The sequence below is a fragment of the Periplaneta americana genome, chromosome 15, assembly GCF_040183065.1.
Source record: "Periplaneta americana isolate PAMFEO1 chromosome 15, P.americana_PAMFEO1_priV1, whole genome shotgun sequence".
NCBI lineage: Eukaryota > Metazoa > Arthropoda > Insecta > Blattodea > Blattidae > Periplaneta > Periplaneta americana.
In genome coordinates, this window is record NC_091131.1 from 139,850,670 (window position 1) to 139,875,711 (window position 25,042).

A 25,042-nucleotide genomic window follows, 5' to 3' on the forward strand; every position below is an offset into this window, starting at 1 on the left:
GAGTTGGCCACCCATGAAGACTCTATGAATAGGAAGGCTTCCAGGAATTCTGTCGTCAACTTCTTTCTGCTCCTGAGGCTTAGTCAACAAGAAGATCCAGAATATGAATCTGATAGTGATTTTTAACGGTTAGTATCACAAGTATTGTCCACGTCTTCACTCACCCGTCTCTTAGATCCACCCTACCTTGCTACCATATCACCGAATTTCATTGACTGGGATTAATAATTTCTCCCCCTTTCCAGTTGAAAACATTGTCTATGGAAATGATATCCTTGAAGTAGGAAGGTTATTTTAAATAAAATGCGTTTTATAAAAAAAATGAGAAATTTTGATGTATTGCATTAAAATAATGTACAGTAACCATATCTTTAACTGATAACAAACCTATATTTAGCACTACTTGGTTAAAAAATTGAGGAATTTTGATATACTTACTGACAGAGTATGTATGTAACAATTTTTTGTCTAGGCCTACTGATAAATTAACTATGTTTAATACTGTAATTAAGAGTAACAAAAGTTTGTTTGAAAGTCACGGAATCATTCACTAAGAAAAGAAATTGCCTAAAAAACCAACAGGGTCCAATTAATAGTTACGTAATTAATTAATAATACTGGAAGTTACTAGTGTCTTTACATCATATTATCAGATGTGATTGATAATAATCTAACGTATTTTTTTAAATATTAATCGTCTATAATTAACTCATGCATTAAACATATGAGTATGCTCTTTTTTAAAATTAAGTTCCTGAAAATTTTGTGTAAATTGACTCTGTTGGTTTTTATCCTGTACATTTCATTTGTTTTTCTCACGCTATTTTGATCACAAAATTGTTTTAATCAATTTAATTTATTAGCCATACCCGTGCGCTTCGCTGTACTTGTTAGAAATAAATATAAAGTAATTACATAATTAAAATAAGACATTTGGTCCAGGGAGCATCCGTGTTTGATAGAAGGATAAAATCGTTTCATATATTACTTAACTGAAATTAAAATGTGATCATTTTGGTTCAGAGAGCACTCATTTGGTGCAAGGATAATTCCTTTAACATGTTTCTTAACTGTAATTATATTGAAATAATTAAAATAGGACCATTTGGTTCAGAATAATTTGTTTAACATTTTTATAAATTAGTCTTGAATATAACCTTTAATAAATCACTCCAAATTAATGTCAATACAGAGTGGATTGTGTACAAATATATTTTTTTTTATATTGGCCTCACTGTGCATCTTTTTTTTTTTTCCTTTGTTAAGTTTAATTATACACGCTTTAACATCTGTGGTCATGTCGCATGTATAGAATGTGTGGGTATACAAGTAGGCCGTTTTCACTCTTGTTGAGTTCCTGTTTCTTTTGCGTGTTGTAGATGGCTTGTGTTCATGTAACTGATTATAGATATTGATTAATGTTTATCGTATTGGTAATTGAAGCAGTGATGAATCTGACATTTGCCTTTATGATTAAGGAAAACCATGAAAAACCCCAGTCAGATGGGTCGACCACAGAGCTTGAATCCGAGTCTCAAACTCTACCAACTCGCTCGGTTGCGCATTATTGTTTATGTAAATAAAAAGTTAAATGAATGTGATACATAAATATTATTTTAAGAAACACAGGAAACAAATATGGGTAAATTATGAGCACCATTTCGTGACACTTTGTAAAATAACTCAGCTCCAGTGAGTTCAACGATAAAATACTAATTTTACTCCATATGTGCTGTATTTTTGGTCCAGTAAAAATACTCATCTTTACGATAAAACTCTTAAAAATACTATTATGTTCTCTGGACAAAAATAAACTGAAACAAATCAGCCCATTTGATGAAACTACTGCCTGAGGAATGAGAGGACATAAGTTTAGCTCAAAATCTTAACTTCCAGACGGGTACCTAACCCACTTAAATATCTTACATTTCCTAACAACTTACTGATTTGTGTATGTTTATCATTCCAGATGTTTTTGGGTCCTTGGTTTCATATTAGCAACGTTAGTTGCTGTCTATTATATAGATATTGTATATACAAAGTGGCAAGAATCACCAGTGATAGTTTCCGTGGGATCTCAAGCTACGAAAATGTCCGACATCCCATTTCCAGCTGTGACTATATGTTCTATGAATCAGGTCAGAAAATCAGTAGCTGAGGAAATTCTCAAGGGCACGTAAGTATGAAAATCACTTATACTTTCAGTTTAAAACAATCAGTGATATTAACTAATTAGGTAGTGTATGTTGTGTGCCTTTGTATACTGACGAAAGTTATTCCGTATGAAGACAGTACAGACAGGGCCATTATTCATACAGTTCCCTAGAGATAGGGATAATATGAATGCGAAAACCTACAATACTAAAGACATGACTCAGGCAGGCACCCTTCCACTGCCATGAATGTTTCCCGGATACGGCCAAGTATCGCAAGGCGTCCCTCATTCTGCACCGGGAACATATCCCAAAATGATAGCGGATATCGTCCATTGGGTGTCTCTATCTGGCACCAGAGCACAGTAACGGACTTTTTTTTTATAGATAATCTCTACTCTGACCAACACCGAAGCACATACATCTTACTCTGAAACACATTTTCAAATGAAATTAATAGAAGAGTAGAATGAAACGGAGGGTGTTTGCGAAATAAAATTGATGATACTAGGTGAAACGGAAGAACCCGGAAAAAGTTCTCACCCTCCCATCTTGTCCACCACACTTATCAATCCATCATCTCGGGAGATCCAATACAACTTACCGGAGCGATAAACTCGTGTTCTAGCATTTCGTTCCCCTATTCCGTAAAAGAAGCCGTAGAATGGTACATTAAAAAATACCGCCTCTGCATGCAACCATACTATTTATGAAGCAGCACTGAAAGCTGTATGCTGTATCATGGAACGAGTCCAATTATCCGAAGAGATCTGCTTGAGGTAGGTTCGTGGTCATAGAGACTGATGGTAACGGAGTTACAGAAGTTCTAACAAGCAAGTTGCGAATCCAGCTCAGTACTTCAAATATGCCTAAGAATAATGAGAAACTTCATAATATGGAATGGAATGAAAGGAGAGGTAATAAATGTTTGTAATGAACATTATGCAATGGTACCTATTATCTGATCAGTTACAAATAAATTATTTTTCCCTACACTGTCTGCCGAACAAACAAACAGTAGTTTATTTCGTTCAGACTACGTAATTATACATTTATAAGCTATTCGTTATCTTGTGAAAACCTAACCTGCACGTGAGAGGAAAAATAAAGTGAATTGCGAAGCTTCCCTTCCCCTCTACGCTTCCACTTGTAGCTGGCTAGCTCACTTACCCCCACTATATAAAGTTCTTACTATAAACTACGGCCATGCATGCATCTAGTTTCACGAGATAACGAATGACCTCCCATCATGTCAAGTTTGGTTCTTACTGCGAATATTTTCAATTTTCTACACTAATTACATACCGCATGTAAGTTTACTAATCATTTGAGAAATCCACAGTGACATTTATGTTCGCATTTGGGATTTTCCCGCTATACTTCGCGCGGTGAGAAATTTATACGCCATTATTATTATTATTATTATTATTATTATTATTATTATTATTATTATTATAATAGTTATTTCAACATTTACTTTTCTATGTGTATGGCAACAGTAGAATTTTTTTCATTATATGAAATACAGATTTCGAATATCTCACAGTAAGTTACACCAGTATGATTGTCGAAGAAGTGGGATCTACAATTTTTAGAAGACTAATTCACATTGAAATATGTGTGTTTACTCCAAAATTAATAGTAAGTCAGTTTTTAAATAAATTAATGATCTATGAACATAGTAAGGTGTACGCAATAATTTCTCAATTACATGTGCTAGTGTGTTGTGGAAAAAAAATTATAAAGTTGTTTACATACAAGAAGAGTTGAAAACAAGAGTTGAAAAACGTTCAGAATCTACTCCCAGTACTGAATTCTGAATAGCATTTTATTAGTTTAATGTAGTGCTAATGTATTTGGAAATAAAAAGAAATTTTAAAATGTTTTGACTGAGGAAGTTACTTTGTGATGTATTTATGTAAAAATATAAGTTAATAATTTCCCAAAAGAAATATGACTACTACTTATCTGTTTTGAATTCGAAATTAGAGACAATCTCTTTCCAAATATCGTTTCTCTATATAACATTTTTGTAATCCTTCTGCGAAGGATCAGAAAATATCCGTTGAACTGAAACATTTTATGAGTTTTGAATCTTCATATCTGCTAAAATTAATTTGTTGCTACAAAATTGTCGAAAATTGAATCATAATGCAAACGTGAACTGTACAGAATACGCATCATTGCATGTGTCTGCTGCAGCCTGACTGGTCTCCTAGGAGTCGTTGCAGCGGACGCATGCGATGGCCTGCGTTCGACGCACAAATCAAACCAGTTCTACTGGTTTTCATATAACGTGTCAATGCAGTGACGCGTGCAGCAATTGCTGGCGATTATCGCATGCGACCATTATATAAACTGCACCTTAAGTCGGTATTACAGGGGAAGTTGAAACTGATGAAGGAAGAAAGATCACGGTTTGGCAGAGTCGTGTTTCGAGAAGTGATTACTCATTAACTAATTGTAATTAGAAAACATGTGAGATTTACAATGAAAAATATTTTTACTGTATCATAAACAAAACATAGTCACTTAATTAAAGATATATATATATATATATATATATATATATATATATTGTTTTAATGATAATTTTATTAAAAATTATGCATTCCATCTCTTTGCAGTTCTTCAAAAGACAAAAAGTATGCGAAACTTATAAATGATGCATGTAACCCGAGGAAAGGAAAGTTTAACCTTACAATAGGAACCGTGACAGATGATGCAGTTGACTGGATGGTAATGAGGAATTTTATGGAAAAGGTTTGTAAATACTCAGAATGAATGTTTATTTCACAAGAAACAAGGGAGACAGTCACTGTGCATTGTGCTAACTTTGTATTGAGCAGTTAAATATTTCGAAATCGGAGGTAGATAGATTTAGAAATAGTACAATATGTCATATTTAAAACATTACTGGTGCTGCAGAATTCTGTAGCATATAAAGTCGACTATTTTATAGACGAACTTAATAGAGAATTCGAGGAAAGATTAATAGGAATGTGTGGTTCTCTCGATCATCCGACCTAATCCTCGTGATTTTTATCTCTGACGAATTCTAAAAAATAAAGTATACAGAAATAATCTACATACTCTGGAAGAGCTGAAAAATAACATCCGGGGAAACATCGCCTTCATTTCTCAACGGAAACTACAGCAAGTGTTCTGTCACTACTTAAACAAGTGTGGCAAATGTTCGGAACAAAAAAGCAGACAGCTTTAGTATCTTGTATATTAAGTTTGGTGAGTAGGCTTATATGCTGTTTAACTGCTTATGTTTCGTAATATTTTACATTAATAATATGTGATATGTCGAATTACAGATACTGCGCTGCCTATCACCGATAATAAGCTGTCTGCGTAAAGAGGTATCTGCGAGCGGCTTAGCCGAATGCCGGGCTACCGCATTCTAGTTTCTCTATAATTTATCCATACATTATTTCTCACGAAGTTAACATAAATTTCATTAGAATATTTTAACATTTTACATTTTCTCATAATTTTTAAACAACTTATTAAACTAATAAAATTCAATTAGGCCTGTTAATATGTACTCGAAACTCTGAATCGAATTATTTAATATGCTGAATATTATTTCTAAGAATTCAGTGATCCTTCATCGATACCAAAATTCAGTACCTACAGGATGATTCAGAAGGAATAGTAAACATTTTAAGGAGTGGTAATGTGGACAATAAGAAAGATGACAGGCCACAAGACGTCGTGATGGCAACTCAGCGACTGAAATGGAAGTGGGGAGCCACGTAAGCAGACTAACCATGTCGAGATGGGCGTATGTGACAACCATGTGGGATCCAAGAACGGGGAAGAGGACAACGGGAAGACAGAGGGTCCGATACAGCGACTTCTTCAGAAGGGAAGCTGATAGACTGTGGACAAGAACGCGACATGCAGGACAACATGGCAGATGCACGGAAGAAGATGGACATGAGACGAGGAAATACGGCTAGTATTTTTACGGCTACTAATTGAGACGACAGGATGTTGTTACGGCTACTAGATCAGATGCTGAAGGTAAACTGGATATGGTCGGGTTGCGCAGTTGAAGCATAGGAATAATAGCAGAACATTAAACAATATAATATATAATTAACTGAATATATAAACGAAGAGTTACAAATATGTACAATGAGATTATTAAAATGAGTTAACAAAGGCTAACTAATGCTTAATGGCCGCCAACTGATACAATGTGTTCTATTAGCCTACTTCCCACACGAAGCCATTACAATCTTAATTCGGCCAGTAACAATCTATCAGCAAAATCTGTATATATATATATATATATATATATATATATATATATATATATATATATTAATTAAAATTATGGCGTAGACTAATGAGAGGAGGAAAGTATGTCAAATAATTCAGAAAACAGCAAGTCAATACTCTACCCATTTTCCGAATCTCTGTTCATACTCAATACACGTCCCTATGACCTGAAACTTTCTAGAACAATCCTTCAAAATAAACATGTGACTTCCGCATTCTCGGAACTCCGTACAATTTTATCGCTACTCTCCGCGGCACAATTCGCATTACTACTGAGTGTTCAGTTCAAAATGTGTCATGGCTCGCTGTATGCCGTCATGTGGCTAGCCGATGAGCCTAGAGAATTCAATCTTCCTACACTTCCGCAGAGGTGTATAACCTAAGAGGCAGAGAAGCTGCCTAGCAAGTACGGCGTTCATTCTGAAGAGTACGTACCGATACGTACGGTAACGCCGGTAGTGGCAGGAATGTGAACTGTTTGCAAATACGTACTGTCGGGATATGGGGAGAGGGTTAAGACGATTACTTACGTATTTGTTGACATTAACTTCGACGGTCAACATGGACACGGAGCATTTGATTTGTGTTGTGGAATGTTACCGTACGCAACCGATGATAACAAATACCCTGCGTACGACTTGCCGGCGCAAAACACAGTTCGAAAGAGGTTATGGTAGCACACAGACCGTACAGACCGCCATCTGTTGCTACGACGTTCAAGTTATACCGTACACGTTCTCAAGTTCAGATTGAAGAACGCCTTAAATAATAGGCAACTTCTCTAACATATAAGCTGAAACTCGCTTCAAATCGGTGACCCAACAACAGTGACGTCATGACACACTTTGAAATGAACACCCAGTATTTCCTTATAATATCACCAATTCTCAACTAATATTCTTCCAATATAATCTTCAATGACCATAGAATATAAACCTCCGCTGCGCAATATCCTTTCCACGTAACCCAAATCTCCGAAAAATAGCCTATCTACAGTACTTTTCCAAGCAGAAGGCCAGTTCCCGAGCGTAATTGTACACGTCTTTACATGACGAGAAGTTTCCGAGTTTATAACAATACTGATTCCAAAAACGTAACTGAACTTCATATAGAGATCGAAACAGGTGCGCAAGTATAACCATAGCTATCACAGACGTATATTGAATAGTAACTATCACTGTATGTATCTTAACTACATGACTAGCCCAAGGCAGATTCCCGAGTTTACTGAATAATAACAATCACTGAATGTATTGTACATTACATGACTAGGCCAAGGCAAATTTTAGAGTATAATATAATATTATTATATAAATAATAACTGCCACAGTTAACTACATGACTAGGCGAAGGCACATTTCCGAGTATATTGAATAATCACTATCACTGCTAACTACATGACCAGACCGATGCAGATTTCCGAGTATATTGCAACTCTGAATGATAACTATCACTGTTAACTACATGACTATAGCCGAGACAAATTTCCGAATGCTGTAGCGATCCGATCAAGGTATCCAGCAAACCTCTCATTTTCCCCCTCTCTTGTGTACCCATGATTCAGTGTTATCCAATAGGAAAAGAGATAGGAAATGCCAGAAGTATAGAAGGAGCTAGTGTCGAAAAAGCTGCCAGCGATCGAGCCGGCATGCACGGCTCAACAGATCCTAAGTCATAGAAAGTGGACTGACATTAAACATCTAATCATTATCAGTGCATAACCTTTATCAGTGCATAACCTCAAAACGAACACATGTGACTGAAAATGGACAAACATTAGAGACCGTAAATGAGGCTCATCTTGCTTGATGCAGGAGGCCTATACCCTAATGGAATGTAGTGCGCTTATTTATTTATTTATTTATTTATTTATTTATTTATTTGATATGGACTATTCTGAGTAAAAAAGTTCACATAAACAAGTGTCCAATTTTCAATGGGTGTGGAGATACAGACTTTTTTAATGTTACGCTTAACAATCCTTACAAATGGTATGAAGAAACGACAAATGACTAATACCATTGACTACATACAAAGCAATAGTACATGTCGCTCTTCTGAAATCGTCTGAGGTCTCAGCTACTTAATTTTTCTGCAAAACGAACTTACAATGCTGCTGCAGGAGATTCCCTTAGCATGGGATAGGCATGTTCTCCCAGCATGACGGAGCCCTGTATATTTTAGGCGTCAGGGGACACGTTCTCTAAATCTCACATTCCCCGAACGATAGATTGGCCGTGGTGGTCACGTGCATTGGCAACCAAGGTGTCTAGAACTTATTCCTGTCGATTTTTGTCTGTGGAGTGGATGAAAGATGAAGTGTACAAAAAAAACAAAGTAAACATAAGGGACGAATTGGTCGCTCGCACTATGAAAAGTGCTACCCTCATAAAAGAACAAGACGACCCGAGAAGAGGAACACTGTCAACAGCTCGGAAAGCTGCATTGAAGCAGGAAGTGGAATTTATGAACCATTACTTCGAACTGTTGAAATGTATTGATACTGTTCGCGCAACTTATCTGGGCAGCTAAAAGAGCGGGGTAGCGGGGTGTAGCGACGTTGCTTGTAGCGGTAGCGTGGCAGGAGAGGGAAGGAGAGGGGCAGCGAGAGAGCACTAGGGAACCCAAGTGCCTAGATAAGTTGCGCGGACAGTAGTGTGTAGATAAGCAATAAATGTAATAAGTCATTTATCTTTCCTTCTTGTAATGCTTTAAGTGAGTCAAGTAGCTGTATCTCCACACTCATTCAAAATTGGAGACTTGTTTACATGAACTTTTTTACTCAGAATAGTCCAGATTAGCCACTGGTGTGGCTCAGTCAGTTAAGACGCTTGTCAGTCTGTCTGAAGTTGCTCTCGGGCGCAGGTTCGATCCCCGCTTGGACTGATTACCTCATTGGTTTTTTTTTTCGAGGTTTTCCCCAGCCGTAAGGTGAATACCAGGTAATCTATGGCGAATTCTTGGCCTCATCTCGAGGTACTACGTTATAGAGTACAAAATTTGAATGGTTGTATCATGGACCATAGTTGTGTTCCAGGACAATAGTTATGGGAAATGACGGTACTATTCCTTCTCAAATACAAATTATTAAATTTATGCGTTTTTAAAGTGGTGTTAATTAAATTTTATGGGCGACAATAATTAATAACTTTAAAGGCAACTTCTTCTATTTGTATGAATTAATGACCAAATTTATAGGCCTTAATATGTTTGTTGTCCTGAATCGTGGCGTCGTGGTCTAAGGCATCCTGCCTAGGACTTGCGTTACGGAAGGCGCTGGTTCGAGTTCTCATGAGGAAGTAAATTTTTTAATGACATTTCGGCCTAAGTATGGGACCGGTGCCCATCGTGATGCACTTAGGTAGCTACGATAGGTAGCGAAATCCAGTTATAAAAACCAGCTACAACAGCTGGGGGATCATCGTGCTAGCCAGACGATACCTCCATTCTGGTTGAATGATCGTCCACCTCCGCTTCGGAGTGTGGATGTTATTATTATTATTATTATTATTATTATTATTATTATTATTATTATTATTATTATTATATGTTTGTTACAATACACGACTTTATTGCAATCCTATACATAGCAATACAAATTCTAACATTTTGAAGCTTTAAGTTAATTCCAAACTAATACCTCTCAAAGCTCTAAATAAAAATTAAATATAAGTATATATAATTTTAATCAAAATACAGTCATATTATTGAAATGAAGAATGTTGAGTATTACACCTGTTACTTTCTACATATACTCAATATTTCAATACACTAATACACAATATTATCTCATTATTCAGGAAACTTCATGTAGATGTAAAGTACTTAACGTTCTCATTTGAGATATGACGAACTATGTGGATGGTAATTAACTAATGGACTGTACATTATATTGAGTCACTACGAACATGATATTTATTCCAGTAACAAATTCATAATGTGTATCTGAAAAATACGCACGGTTTGCGACTTAATTGCTGTTAAGGGGAGTCTGTACTTCCATACCTTACAATGTTAAATTCCTCAATTTTGGGTACACTTTTCTCAGAAGTTATAAAAGATACAAATGTAGAAAAAATAGGGCATATATAACATACCTTTATGTATACAACCGGTTAAATAAATTTAAAATTACACTGAGTGGTTGGCTAAAAAAAAAGATTCATTGATAACATTTTTTGCATTAAGAATGACTGGAAATTATTTGTTATTTTTTGCTGAAGATAGAAATAAACTTAATTTTTTTAACCTACTATGTAAAATGCTATCATATTGATATCGTACATTGATTTCAACTTTCTGGGTACAATAATTTCTGGGAAAAGTGTACCAATGTCACAAAAAATAAGAAGTTTCAGAAAAATGGTGTCAAAGTTTTCATACCTTGAATGTTAAATTCCTCAATTCTGGATGTACTTTTCTCAGAAGTGATAAAAGATAAAAATGTAGAAAAAATAGGGCATATGTAACATACTTTTGTGTACACAACCGACTAAATAAATTTAAAATTACACTGAGCGGTTGGCAAAAAAAATGCATTGATAACATTTTTTTGCATTAAGAATGACTGCAAATTATTTCTTATTTTTTGCTGAAGATGGAAGAAACTTAATTTTTTTAGCCTACTATGTAATATGCCATCATATTGATATCGTATATTGATTTCAACTTTCTGTGTACAATACTTTCTGAGAAAAGTGTACCAATGTCAAAAAAAAAAAAAGAAAAAAAAAAGAAAAGAAATTTCAGAAAAATGGTGTCAAAGTTTTCATATTTTGAATGTTAAATTCCTCAATTCTAGGTGTACTTTTCTCAGAAGTGATAAACGGTACAAATGTAGAAAACATAGGGCATATGTAACATACTTTTGTGTACACAACCGAATAAATAAATTTAAAATTCCACTGAGCGGTTGGCAAGAAAAAATTGTTCATTGATAACATTTTTTTGCATTAAGAATTACTACAATATTTTTGATGAAGATAGGGCTAAAAGCTGACAATTAGAAGAAATAAAATCACATTATTATTTTACACATATTAAACTACTGAAAAACGATAACCAAAATTTCATTTTTGTCGAAATTCGGTGTACAACCCCCCTTAAAATATCTAATACCTGCTGTGAATAATAACGAACCTGTATTCATAAATCATGTTTCCAAAAAAATAAATAAAAAATTCCTGTAGATTCAGTATTTCAGATTACGGCAAACAACAGAAAACAAGTATTAAAAACCACAACAGCAAAAAAAAAAAAAAAGTACCATACTTATAAATTAGTAGGATACAGAGGGAGAGGTTAACTTCTGTAGGCCTACTGTCTGAATTTCAACAATACATCATTGTTTCTTTATTACAGGTGAGTCAACCTTGCCAGGATATGTTAGTTGCGTGTTTTTATGCAGGCCAACGAGAAAGTTGCTTTGATTTATTTAATCCTCAACTGACGGACGATGGTTTGTGCTGCACTTTCAACTCAGTTCATCGGAATCTCCTTTTCAGAAATCCGTGAGTTTCATTTTCTATTTTTCTTGTTACCTTTATGATTTCTTGGAATAAAATAGATCTTCTACAATTCGGATCTTTCGGTGTGAAGATGAATGTAGAATAATAACAAATAACAAGACCGATACTTGGAAGTGGTAAAGCGAAATTCTTTAGAAATGTAGCAGAGTATACACTCCTAGAAGAATTAGGGCACCAGAACAGACTTACAAGAAATGTAAACTAATGAACAAACTTCAGCGGTACCGACAAAATTTGACGGAACATATAGTAAGTACAATGGAGATCATCGAATGGATATTGTGATTGTAGCATATACATTAATTAAAATAATAGTAAATTAAACAATTGGCCAATTTAGTCCAGTGTCTGCTATCTATTTCCAAGTCACCTCATTCGTACTTTTCCTAGAAGGGTAACGAGATAATTTTCACGATTCGGCCTTTAGACAAGCTCGTTAAAAGCCGTTTCCAACATTTCTCATTCTAAAAGAGAATTTACTACTCGTAATTGATTGCAATTTTATTAAATTTTCATTTACTATATTATGTTAAACTAACAATATTGTTCTCAGTATTATAGTTCTTATTTCTTAAATTATTTATGTTCTCGCTGTATATGCGGTTTTCATCGTCATCGTCGAATTCATTCAAATGTATTTCGTAGTATGGTGGTTTAATATTTAATACGACATCATACATAATAAAATACCTACGGAATGAACAAAACTTCGCCTTACAGCAACATTATCATTTTTATGTGCGATGGCCCCAACAAATTAAAAATGTACACCCACGCATACTTCTATTCACTTAGATTACTACGTGGGACATAAATTTAATGCTGAGTGACTCGAGTATTTTCTAAGTCAAAGAATGCCACTCTGCGCAAGCTCCGAGCTAAAAGCCTTGGTTCATACCATGAAGAGATATCCGTTTATCTTTTCTGTTTAAATATTACATATCTATGGTGAGAAGAAATTGAAACAGCAGTGGTTACTATTTAAAATAAATAGGCCCATACAAATATATAGACGTAAAATGCTGTAATTTCTGAGAAAAAACAAACCTGAAATATGCAGTAGAACCAGCAGAATTTTACCGCGTTATAGAAACATGTGATACAGTACACGAAAAGAGGCAAAGTGATCGAGTGGTTAAGGTGTATGTGTCTAGAGTACGGGATCGAGGGTTCGGATCACGGAACGATAATTATTATATTTAATATTTGTGAACATATAGAAATGTAATAAAGTCTAACTATATAGTATACCCTTTTCGTGTGACTTTATATTAGAGTTCTTAAATGTTATGATCTATTAATATTATTTACACCATTTATCTTTCTCCTATACTTTTTTTACTTGGTTATTTAACGACGCTGTATCAACTACGAGTTATTTAGCGTCGATGGAATTGGTGATAGCGAGATGATATTTGGCAAGATGAGGCCGAAGATTCGCCTTATGGTTGGGTAAAACCTCGGAAAACCTCAACCAGGTAATCAGCCCAAACGGGAATCGAACCCACGCCCGAACGCAACTTCGAACCGGCAGGCAAGCGCCTTAGCCGACTGAGCTACGCCTGTGGCTTCTACTATACTTCGCTTTAATTCTATACATCAATTAACTCATTCCAAAGACGTTGTAATAATTATTCATATTTTACTGTAAGCATGTAGAATTCGGTAATTTGAATTAATGTTTTAAAGAAACAGTCGTTAAACAAATTAAAACATTACATGTCAAATTATTGTTCTGATGACCTGAAAGGTAAACATACCATTATATTTTATTACTTCCAATGCATATAGTAGATTCCAGGTTGGGGCATCGACCTGGTTGGGGAGTTCGTATAGCGCTGGCCTTCTATGCCCAAGGTTGCGGGTTCGATCCCGGGCTAGGTCGATGGCATTTAAATGTGCTTAAATGCGGTAGGCTCATGCCAGTAGATTTACTGGCATGTAAAAGAACTCCTGCGGGACATAATTCCGGCACATCCGGCGACGCTGATATAACCTCTGCAGTTGCGAGCGTCGTTAAATAAAACATAACATTTTTAAGTTGGAGCAGGTTACCTGGTTGAGGTTTTTTCCGGGGTTTTCCCTCAACCCAATATTAGCAAATGCTGGGTAACTATCGATGCTTGACCCCGGACTCATTTCACCGGCATTATCACCTTCATCTCATTCAAACGCTAAATAACCTAAGATGTTGACAAAGCGTCGTAAAATAACTTACTGAAAGAAAAAAAATACATATTGTAAACTCTTCCCTTTCTATCTTCCCGCCGCTCGTTTGTGCAGTTGACTCTTCTTCCACATCATCCCCCAACCTTTATAATTATACCATCTGATATAACCATTCCGCTTTCATTTACTCGTACTTCACAATGGCAGAGGTGAACGTTCGTGAGAGGATAATTGCACTCTGTGAGAACAGAGTTAGTGTTTCAGACGCTGGTCAAAGGTAAGGCGTTCCTGAATCCACAGCTAGGAGATGTGTTAGATGTTATAATATTCAAGGAAAAGTTGCGAAACTTCCAAATCCTGACAGACCACCTGCTTCAAGGAGACAAGACGATGCCTTATACAGAGCGCTCCGAAATGACCCTTTTCGGACCGCGATGAAACTAAAGACAGCGTCTATAAGGACTGTAAAGAGGCGACTAAGAAGCCGTGGAATCAGGTCTTTTGGTGCATTGAGAAAACAACCAATAACCGGGAACAAACTGTGCATCGTTTAGCGTTTGCGAGTGATTGGAAAGACTTCTATTGGAGACGTGTTGTTTTTTCAGACGAAGTCATTGTCTCGAACACAAGCAACGGTTTTGTTCGTGTATATCACCGAGTCGGGCAACGATATGATTCTACTTTCGAATTCGATATGATTTGTGGCTACTCTTTCCAGGAGTGATCGCGTGAGTGTTGCATGTTTGGACTCGATGACGTATACAGGAGCAGGAACATTAAAACGCATCCACGGCAATCTTGATGCGGCTGGTTATGAACATTTTATGCAAAATGTCTTGTCCTGTAGTGCAATTAATTTATCCTGATGAACGCATTCTTTTCCAGCAGGATCATCCTGCTCATACTTCGGGGAGGATTCAGAGATAGTTTTTTACTAGGAGGAATGAAATAGAAACCATTCCATGACCTCGAAGTTCCTCAAATATGAGTCCCATTGAACATGTATGATCTACACTCAAGAGGACATTGCGGTCAAGTTGGTCAAACCCTCCCCCAAGCTGTGGATGTACTGTAGGCTACTATGGAACTTGATCTGCGATAGTTGGAAAGAAATTTCCGAGGACCAGGTACTTTTCAAGAACCTCGTCGTCTCTATGTCTCGAAGGCTAAGAGCTGTCAATCGAGACAATGGAATGTGGACGAAGTATTAAGTCCGTGCATATATATAATATATATATTTATTCATTTACTTATTTATTTACTTACATATTTATTTATTTATTTATTTATAGTTGTTTATTATTAGTAAAATAACATGTACAAAAATACAGTCTTAATTCTTCCCTGAAGGAGTTAAAACTCATGCTCAGGGAGTTATCTAAACACATACTTAACACAAACAAAGATAATTATTTGACACAAAGTGGGTCAAGAAAATAAAATTATAGGAATAAACTTTAAAATAAAAATACAATTTCAATTTTAACAATTTAAATCATACAAATACATATACATATTAAATCAATATAACTTATATTCTTTAAACATTTCTGATACTAAAATTTTCCAAATTTGGGTATTTTTCAATTATTTTATTATATAACCTTGGACCAAAGTAGGTATACCATGGCTAAGAGCTGTGCTTGTGAAACACTTTGGTTCCTCTAGTCGTATAAAATCGGATCTTTTAAGTTCCATATTTATGATGATACAATTGAATTTATTACCATTTTTATGTATGAAGTTTAATAAGTCAATATAATAAATCTGTTTAATTTTCATAACATTAAAATCAGTGAACAAAGCTCTGATAAGTAATCAATTGGTTTATTAAGGCATATTTTAATAATTATTCTTTTCTGAATAAGTATTAGTGGAGTGAGATTAGAATTACAAGCATTTCCTCATCCTAAAATTCCATACTGGAGAATGGATTGAAATAAAGATAAATAAATGAGACGTAAAATATTAACTGGTAAATATGACCGAAGTATAACAAAGATATAAATTGTTTTACGTAATCTATTGCATAAATATGTAATATGTTTATTCCATCGTAAGTTTTGGTCGATTGTAATGCCTAAATACTTAATTTCTGAGGATTCGATTAATATGGGATATTCACAATTTTGAGAAGAACAATCAGAATGATGAATTTTGAGTTTAAGAGAAGATTGATTGGACCTTAGTGAAAACGGAACAACAGTTGTTTTGGAGGTGTTTAAGGAAAGAGCGTTTGAATCAAATCACTCTTTAATTACCTGTAACCCATTATCCACAGTAATATAAGTGCCTTTCCAAGATTTTTCACCAAAAAGAATTACGGTATCATCCACATATGAATATATAACCCCATTATATTTGCGTAAATCAGTTAATAACAAATCATTTATATAAATCAAGAATAAAATTGGACCAAGAACAGTGCCCTGATGGACCCCTACTTTAATGTTTTGAGTAAAACTAAATTCATTATCAATTTTAGTTACATGATTTCTGTTATTCAAATATGACTTAAATAAACTTAGAACATGACCATTAATGCCTAACTAGCCATATCCGTGAGCTTTGCTGCACTGTTACAAATAAATATTATTGAACTAAATCAATTACATTTTCGAACACAGTGTTGTTAGTTCTTAGTCAATAATTAGTATATAAAAACTTGTAAGTGATTTTCTCCTGAATTATTTTTAAAATTGTGTTTAAAACTATTAATGTAACTGTTATTATGATGAAATACTCTCTGGAGTTGTTCAATTCTATTTTCAAGCTTGATATTTTATTAGACCTAACAGACAATTGGCTATCGTCTGAAACAAAACATATTGTATTTGTAAGATCTGAGAGCTTTAATAAGGATTCCAATAACATGATAAGCACATCTGGTCCAGAGCATGCGCAGTGTGGTATTCTGTGGCTTAGAAAATACTCGAGTCGCTCAACATTTATGTCTCTCATAGTACATTTCAATCGTAAGCAATCTTACTTGTAACGGCGCTTGCCTTTACCAGCCAACAGCAACAATGCAGTGTGGCGGTACAGCTTACCTTTGCTCACTCTACGTTCTGCAGCGAGCTAGTTACGAAATCAATGTCTTACTTGTATTTTGTGGTGTAAATCCAAACTGTTTACTACTGAGACAAATCGAGTTATGTCGATGATATATTATTCTGTCGATTAAAAACTTCTCCAGGATTTTCGCGAGAACTGGCAGTAGGCTAATAGGTCTAAAACTATTTGCACTTTGTTTGTACAGACCTTTGCAAGAACGTGAACACTTTTACTTTTTACATTGCGACTCCATTCTGTTCCTCATTGTTCAATCGATTAAAATATAGAATTAAAATTCTTTCCTGGCCACGAATAATTCAAAAGCTTTACAAGAAGGCCGCACTGCGAACTGAATGGGTGGCTCTTTGTAACAAAGTATTATCTGTTTTTAAAAGTCAGATATAAATATCACTTTCTGTTTTATTATACACTAAATGAATTAGTCATAAAATATTTCAAATTCTTTTAATGACATTTGTTTGTTGGAAAGTAGCTAAGAATTTCCCTATAATTATTAATAGGCTTATTTTTAATATTCCTACCAATTTTATATAGGCTACTGATTTTCATACATAAGAAAATAGTATTACAAAGACCTACTATAACCTATACGAAGAACTAAGTAATGTGATTATTTTCAAAATTAATTACGTACATTTACCGTATTAGAATTGTGAAAATAAATTTGAAGTAAGATATCTTACTTGTTCATTGCTGTGGAGAAACGGTTAGCATGTCTAATCGTGAAACGAGCGGGGTCCAGGTTCAAATCCTCGTTGTGACAAGTTAGCCTACCTGGTTGGGATTTTTTCGGAGGTTTTCCCTCAACCAATTGAAGCAGAATTGCTGGATAACTTTCGGCGTTGGACCTCGGACTCATTTCTCCATCATTAATTCACATATCATCATCTATACCATAGCCCGGGTTAAGTTCATGGTGTGACGTGCTATACTTGTACAAGAACGCGGCCGTTCGGCTAGTCAATCATTATGATAAGCACAATAAGTCTCAGGTTGCAGTGTAAGCTTTTGGGTCCCTGCTTCGTACAAAAAAAAAAAGATGACATACTTTAAAAAATGTGTTTTGTGCAAAGCAAAAATGTTTTACATTTTTATTTGGGTGTAAAATGAATTAACGGTACTTTATTTCCGTTTGTTTCGTAACAGGTAATTCAAGAAAACAGACACGCCATTGGCAACATAACACATTGGCAACACAAAATTCGTATATATGTGAATTATTGTGAAACATATGTAACATATTTTAATGACAAAGTATGTGTTAAAATGGCACCGTTTCTGTTTTTCAAATCCATTATTTATGTTCGTCATAATCATGAAACATTGATCACAATTTTGTAAAATTTGAGTTCCATATCCTTTCTTGTTTTCCTGGAAAGAACTCCTTTAATGTGACCATGCATTGCCTGAAGTCAAGCAAGTTTATTTTGTATATTTCTGTTACTGGTGTAGCTTATGTTCAATGTAATTAGAAAATATCTTTGATACATTATATGAATACAAAAAATCTTGTTTTTTGCTTTCACAGGAGGGATCAATCCAGCATGAATGTGACCTTTCCTTATCCGTCAGTGGACTGGACACCAGAAACAGGATTTCCGCCTCGTCTCTACAATTCAACACCTTGGATACCTCAGGGTCCAGGGGCTAAATTGGGACTTTCAATTCTTTTAGATGCTGAAAGAGATGAATTTTACTGTTCATTGGCGTCAAGCATTGGATTCAAGGTACGAGAAAAAATATTTGTTCCTTATCTCCTTTGAAATCTTGAAGAGTGAAGTAGAATATTGAAGTACAATAAAGAGACGGTCTAGCTCAGTCTTAACACTTCAGACTCAATTGTTTACATTTTTAAACCAACACGTCCTAAAACCATTGTCAGTTTCAAGCTTAGACCCATATACAATAATTTTGTTGGTGTTTTCTGCGTCGGATTTAAGGTACCAAACACAACTGATATCTTCTAATATAATGTTTCTCAACCAGTGGTACTCGTACCTCGGGGGGGGGGTACTTGGAGAGGACTAAAGAGGTACAATATATTCATCCATGATATTCCTAATATAAATGTACTATAGCCATTAGGGATTAAGTCTTTGTGTTGCCATTGCATTGCTGTGACGGAGTGTATACCCTTTTCTCTACATATGCTGTATATGTGAAGCCAGTTTTTCATATCTAACTGAAATGAATAATAAGGTAAGAAACAGTTCAAATTCAGAAAATGACTTAATTTTAGCTACAAACTTAAGTACTTACAGTCAAACCAAGAATGGATAATATATTTCAAGAAAAGATAAGTATAGGTATGGAAGCGTTCAACCTTGCCATTACGATGATAACCAAGTACACAATGTCACCAACATATGGTCATGACGTTTACCTGTTCTGTCCTTACAGGAGGAATGTGGTTTCTTTCTCTCTCCCACCCTTGTCTTCCTCAATCTTACTGAGAAGTAGCGCCACAGTTAGCGGCAAAGATTGGTAGGATTTCATGAGGAGATAGATTATTGTCAATTAGATGCACTGTCAGTGATAAGCTTAGGTTGGGTTTCATGAAGAGACAGATTATTGTCAATTAGACGCACTGTCAGTGATAAAGCTAGGTTGAGTTTGATGAAGGGATAGATTATTATCAATTAGACGCACTGTCAATGATAAAGTTAGACTGGTTTGATGAGGGGATAGATTATTGTCAATTAGACGGACTATCAGTGATAAGATTAGGTTGGGTTTGATGAGGAGACAGATTAGTGAGAATTAGCCCCATTGTTTAGTGGCAAGGTTATACCATATAGGATTTGATGAATGAATAGATTAGTGACAAATAGTTTCATTGTCAGTGAATAAGTTATAATATATTTGAAAACGTGCATTTTCTTTTAATGCATTCAAAACTCGCTACTGTACTCCTAAACCTTTCATTTAACCACTGCAAAGTCAATTCTTATAGAATATAGTCACGAATTTTACTAGTGACATAAATTATCACTTCTCTTTTGTTTGATATGGCTCGGTACGGCCCGTCAGTGTACTTCACGCATTGTCCAGTTGTTCCCAATCATTTATTATTACTGAATAACATTTCTTATATTGTTTAAGAAATAAAACCAATCTGCACGATATGAGAATAGTTGTTCAATGTGAATTTGTGCAGAATTAATTATAGATATACAGTGTTAGTTAAAAGTCCCGCACCACCTAAATAACTTTTGAAGCAAGTGGTTCAGTGACAGGAAACTTAGTATATGGGGTTAACGATATACTAAGAACTCAATAATGGTATTACTTACTTACTTACTTACTTACTTACTTACAAATGGCTTTAAAGGAACCCGAAGGTTCATTGCCGCCCTCACATAAGCCCGCCAGCGGTCCCTATCCTGTGCAAGATTAATCCAGTCTCTATCATCATACCCCCACCTCCCTCAAATCCATTTTAATATTATCCTCCCATCTACGTCTCGGCCTCCCTAAAGGTCTTTTTCCCTCCGGTCTCCCAACTAACACTCTATATGCATTTCTGGATTCGCCCATACGTGCTACATGCCCTGCCCATCTCAAACGTCTGGATTTAATGTTCCTAATTATGTCAGGTGAAGAATACAATGCGTGCAGTTCTGTGTTGTGTAACTTTCTCCATTCTCCTGTAACTTCATCCCGCTTAGCCCCAAATATTTTCCTAAGCACCTTATTCTCAAACACCCTTAACCTATGTTCCTCTCTCAGAGTGAGAGTCCAAGTTTCACAACCATACAGAACAACCGGTAATATAACCGTTTTATAAATTCGAACTTTCAGATTTTTGGACAGCAGACTGGATGATAAGAGCTTCTCAACCGAATAATAACACGCATTTCCCATCAATAATGGTATTACCGAGTTTTTTTCTACTAGCTCACCTTCCAAATTCTGTGTTCAAACTGGTAGCCCTCAGCTGCTTGACAATTTTTCAGTCGATCACAGAAACCATTTAAGGAATGATTTAACCAGGCTTTAGGAATACCTTACACCACTTCCATTATTCGATGCTCCAGATCTTCTAAGTTGTTGGATCTTTGTCGATATACTACTGACTTCAAATGGCCCCCCAAAAAGAAGTCCATAGGCGACAAATCTGGGGATCTAGCTGGCCATTCTATGTGACATCTCTTACCAATCCATCCTTGTGGAAAAACCTGATCTAAATGCTCACGAACCTTCTGTCCATAATGAGCTGGAGCTCCAGCTTGTTGGAAATAGATGTCATCTCTGGGTAGAGGATGGTTGGTTGGATGTGGAAACGAGTTTGAGATGGCCGGTACTACTTGATTTTGGAGCAAATCCAAATATATATTAGAATTTAGCGTTTCTCTGAAGAAGAAAGAACCAATAATATGGCCACTAATCATACTAGCCCAAACATTAAGTTACTGCATGTGGTTCTTCTCCATTCATTGTGGATTTACGTCTGACCAGTATCGGCAATTATGTCTGTTGACAAATCCATTCAGGCAGAATGTGGCTTCATCTGAGAATACAATTTGTCTAAGAAAATCCGCATTGTTGTTAATGCGCTCCATCATTAATAAAATTCATAAAATTGCACTCTTCTGTCCTCGTCCTCTGAAAGTTCCTGCAAAAGTTGCATTTTATAAGGATGTTGCTTGGCGCTTGTAAGGATTTTTATCTCGGAACTTTGGCTTATATTAGATTCTAACGCCAAATTTAAATTTGTAGTAGATACTTATGGATTTTCTTGCATACGGAGGAGAACGTCTAGTGAAGTATTATCATCAGTTGTACTTTTCGGGCGACCTGATCTTGGTAAGTCCTTTACACTTCCAGTTTCAGTGAATTTCCTTACTTTCGTTGTCACTGTTGTATGTGGAATTGGATTGCGATCCGGAAGCATACCATTAAATAAATTCGCCGCCTCTCGATGAGATTGTTGTCTGTCTCCATAGCCAAAAATCATTAAAATTTGAATTCTTTCCCTTTCGCTCAATATCAGACAGAATTATTTAACATACTAGAATGTCAGATTCATTTCCTTAAATAAGATGTCTGTATCAATAAACATGATTGTTTCCACGGATATAAATAATCGACAATCAAATGACAGTAAACAAAAGAAGCGTTTTACCCATATTCCATGAATATAAACAAGGGACAGTCAAATCACAGTAAACAAAGGAAGCGTTTTACTCGTATTACTCGTTAGACCTACACTTTTGTGTTTTTTTTTTTTTTAGCAACACTGAATTTGTACAGAAGTATCAAGTGTGGGTACTTTTTGAAAAGAGTGTTTTCATTGGTGAATTAAATTTTATAAGGGTCACGTATAATGTTCCGTTATGTTGGCGACATTGTGTACTTGGTTGTCACTGTAACGGTACGGTTCAACGGCTCCACAAAAATTCTCCAGTAAATCCTCAAGTAATTGTACTGATAATATAAGCCCATGAAAGACCAATGCAAATTAGCTGTATATTGGCTCTCTTAGCTTTTCGATAAGCTGATTTTGTTTCCTAATTTTAGTAGTAATTTTTTACGTTTAGGTGAATGATTTTGGGAATTATTTTATTTTCAATTGAGTACTGTATGGCTACAGTTTTTATATACTTCATAGATTTCTTCAATTGAAAAACTTGCTTCATTGAACGCTGAAGTACTTGGTTCAACATCAGATTTATTTTTCTTTGTAGGATGGATGTTATTTAGCAATTTTGTCATCATTCTTTTGTTCCTCCTACTTCTGTTTGAAAAAAAAGTTTATGTTTTGAGAAATCCTCAGATGTGGACGGTAAAATATTAGGAAGCAAACGATTTCTTGTTGTGCTAATGCTGAAATTGGTTTCTTTGAAATGTCTGCTGATACGTGATACTTAACTTGCGTCCGAAGAGTTGCTGGCTTGTCGCTTTGGGGAGAAATTGCTAAATACCACTTCTGCCTTAGTCCATCATCTTGTGAAATATTATGAAACTACAAATCATATTCTTTACTACGATTCGACTTTCAGAATGACGCAAAGCAATAAACCGTTTCTAATCACACAAATTTCAAATTAACTTATTAATTTAATTTAATGTAATTCAATTTAGTTCTAACTTCTAATTTAAAATATATTTACACATACATTACTACAGCATTTACTATTACTATATAATACAGATAAACTAAAGGCTTTTTACCACTGTAACAAAAAAATAGCGCAATTTTAGTTATCATGCTTTGTTACTGCATTTTACTACCAGTTAGCAAAAGTCATAACTATAACACTTCAATATTCATATCACATTTTAAAAAGAGAGGGAAAAATTATGTCTACTTGTAGATGCTTAATTATGAGTTCAGGGAAATGGAATATAATACAGTACCTTAATTTATTGCATTACTCTATTGTAACGTGAAAATTGTCGGCTGCAGTGCGCATGTAAAACGTGTTAAGTTTAATTTATTTTCGAAAATGTTTAGTGTATGAACTGAAATAGGTACAGGGAAAACAGTGCCTCACGTTATAATAATTATGTAATGTATTTTAAATAAAGAACGACAACACTTTATTTTAATATAATCGAAAGGTATAATTTAGAAAATGACATGCATTATCTGTAAAATACTGTAAGAAGCATTTAATAAACAACGGCAAGTCCTTTAAATGCCCCGAATATCAATAATGTCAATGTCATTCAGGGTTCTGGTACGATTCTTCAGCATGAAACACTGCTCCTAGCGGCGGAATTGATGTTACGTGGGAACCAGTTGAGAGCTCTATTTTAAGCGCAGTCTCCAGCTTGTATAGACCTATACTGTATTACATAAGGAGCAATTTCCAATCTCGAACGCCTCCAATACGTATAGCACTAATCATTTCCAGATCCAGCCGTAAAGAAACCCGCTTTCACCGTGAAATATCATAACTTAATATTATTATGATTATTAAACTACAAGATAAAGAGTGTGATTAAATGCCATCACAGAGTTTAATTTTACCTTAAATTACAATAAATGTTCGAAAAAAATATCCATCTGATAGTAGACAAACTTCGCATCGCTTCAATAAATTGAACATTAGACTAATTTCCTCTTGTGTAATGTTTTAAAGAATATTACGAATATCAAACAAGGGACGCTCATCTAACTTTCAGTGTGGTTCCGAATCCAAAAACGATATTTTAGTGAATGTAAATATCCCGATAAATGTAGCTACGCTTCTTCGGTAATATATATATATATATATATATATATATATATATAATTTTTATGGGTTCGCAATCCTGTCATGTATAGACTGTAGGAACAAGTTACAAAATTGAGTTCTAGCGTTGCTATCGGATTTAGTCAGTCTCTGAACCACTGAATCTTATACGATCGCATTTCAGTAATTTTGTTGCTGTACGTCCTGATCCATGTGAAACTTCACTGTGCTCCTAGTTGATTGAAATATTTCTTTGGGCTTATTTCTAATTATGGTCGGACTTTGTCCAATTTCTCTTCTCTTTTTTTTTTATACTTTATTGATCGATCAGCGCATTTAGCGCTATACAGATCATTTCTAAATATAATACATATATTGTATATAAATACAATACGTGACACTGAATTGAGAGCAGCCTAGATTAGGCTCCTCAATGAACAAAAAAATTGTTAATAAATAATTATATACATAGGTTGGTGTGATGATAAATTTTGATTATAGTATGAGGTCCATTGGAAGTCGGCTCTTGATTCTAATGGGAAATGTGAACTTTTTTTTCCGAGAGAGTAGTGAATGACGCCTGGAACATTGTCTAGGTTGTTGTAGAACTTCTTAGCTTGTGAATGAATAAACTGTTTGA

The 25,042-nt window shown here is 35.0% G+C and overlaps 1 protein-coding gene across 1 annotated transcript in view; it reads left to right on the top strand.

Moving 5' to 3' along the window:
- The window catches only part of LOC138715743 (pickpocket protein 28-like), a 78,355-nt gene that overhangs the window by 29,883 nt on the left and 23,430 nt on the right, over positions 1 to 25,042 (top strand). Inside the window, exons 3-6 of the mRNA XM_069848797.1 lie at positions 1,970 to 2,176; positions 4,781 to 4,916; positions 11,811 to 11,959; positions 18,750 to 18,948. Coding sequence (XP_069704898.1) covers positions 1,970 to 2,176; positions 4,781 to 4,916; positions 11,811 to 11,959; positions 18,750 to 18,948 — 691 coding nt within the window. The remainder of the gene's footprint in view (positions 1 to 1,969; positions 2,177 to 4,780; positions 4,917 to 11,810; positions 11,960 to 18,749; positions 18,949 to 25,042) is intronic.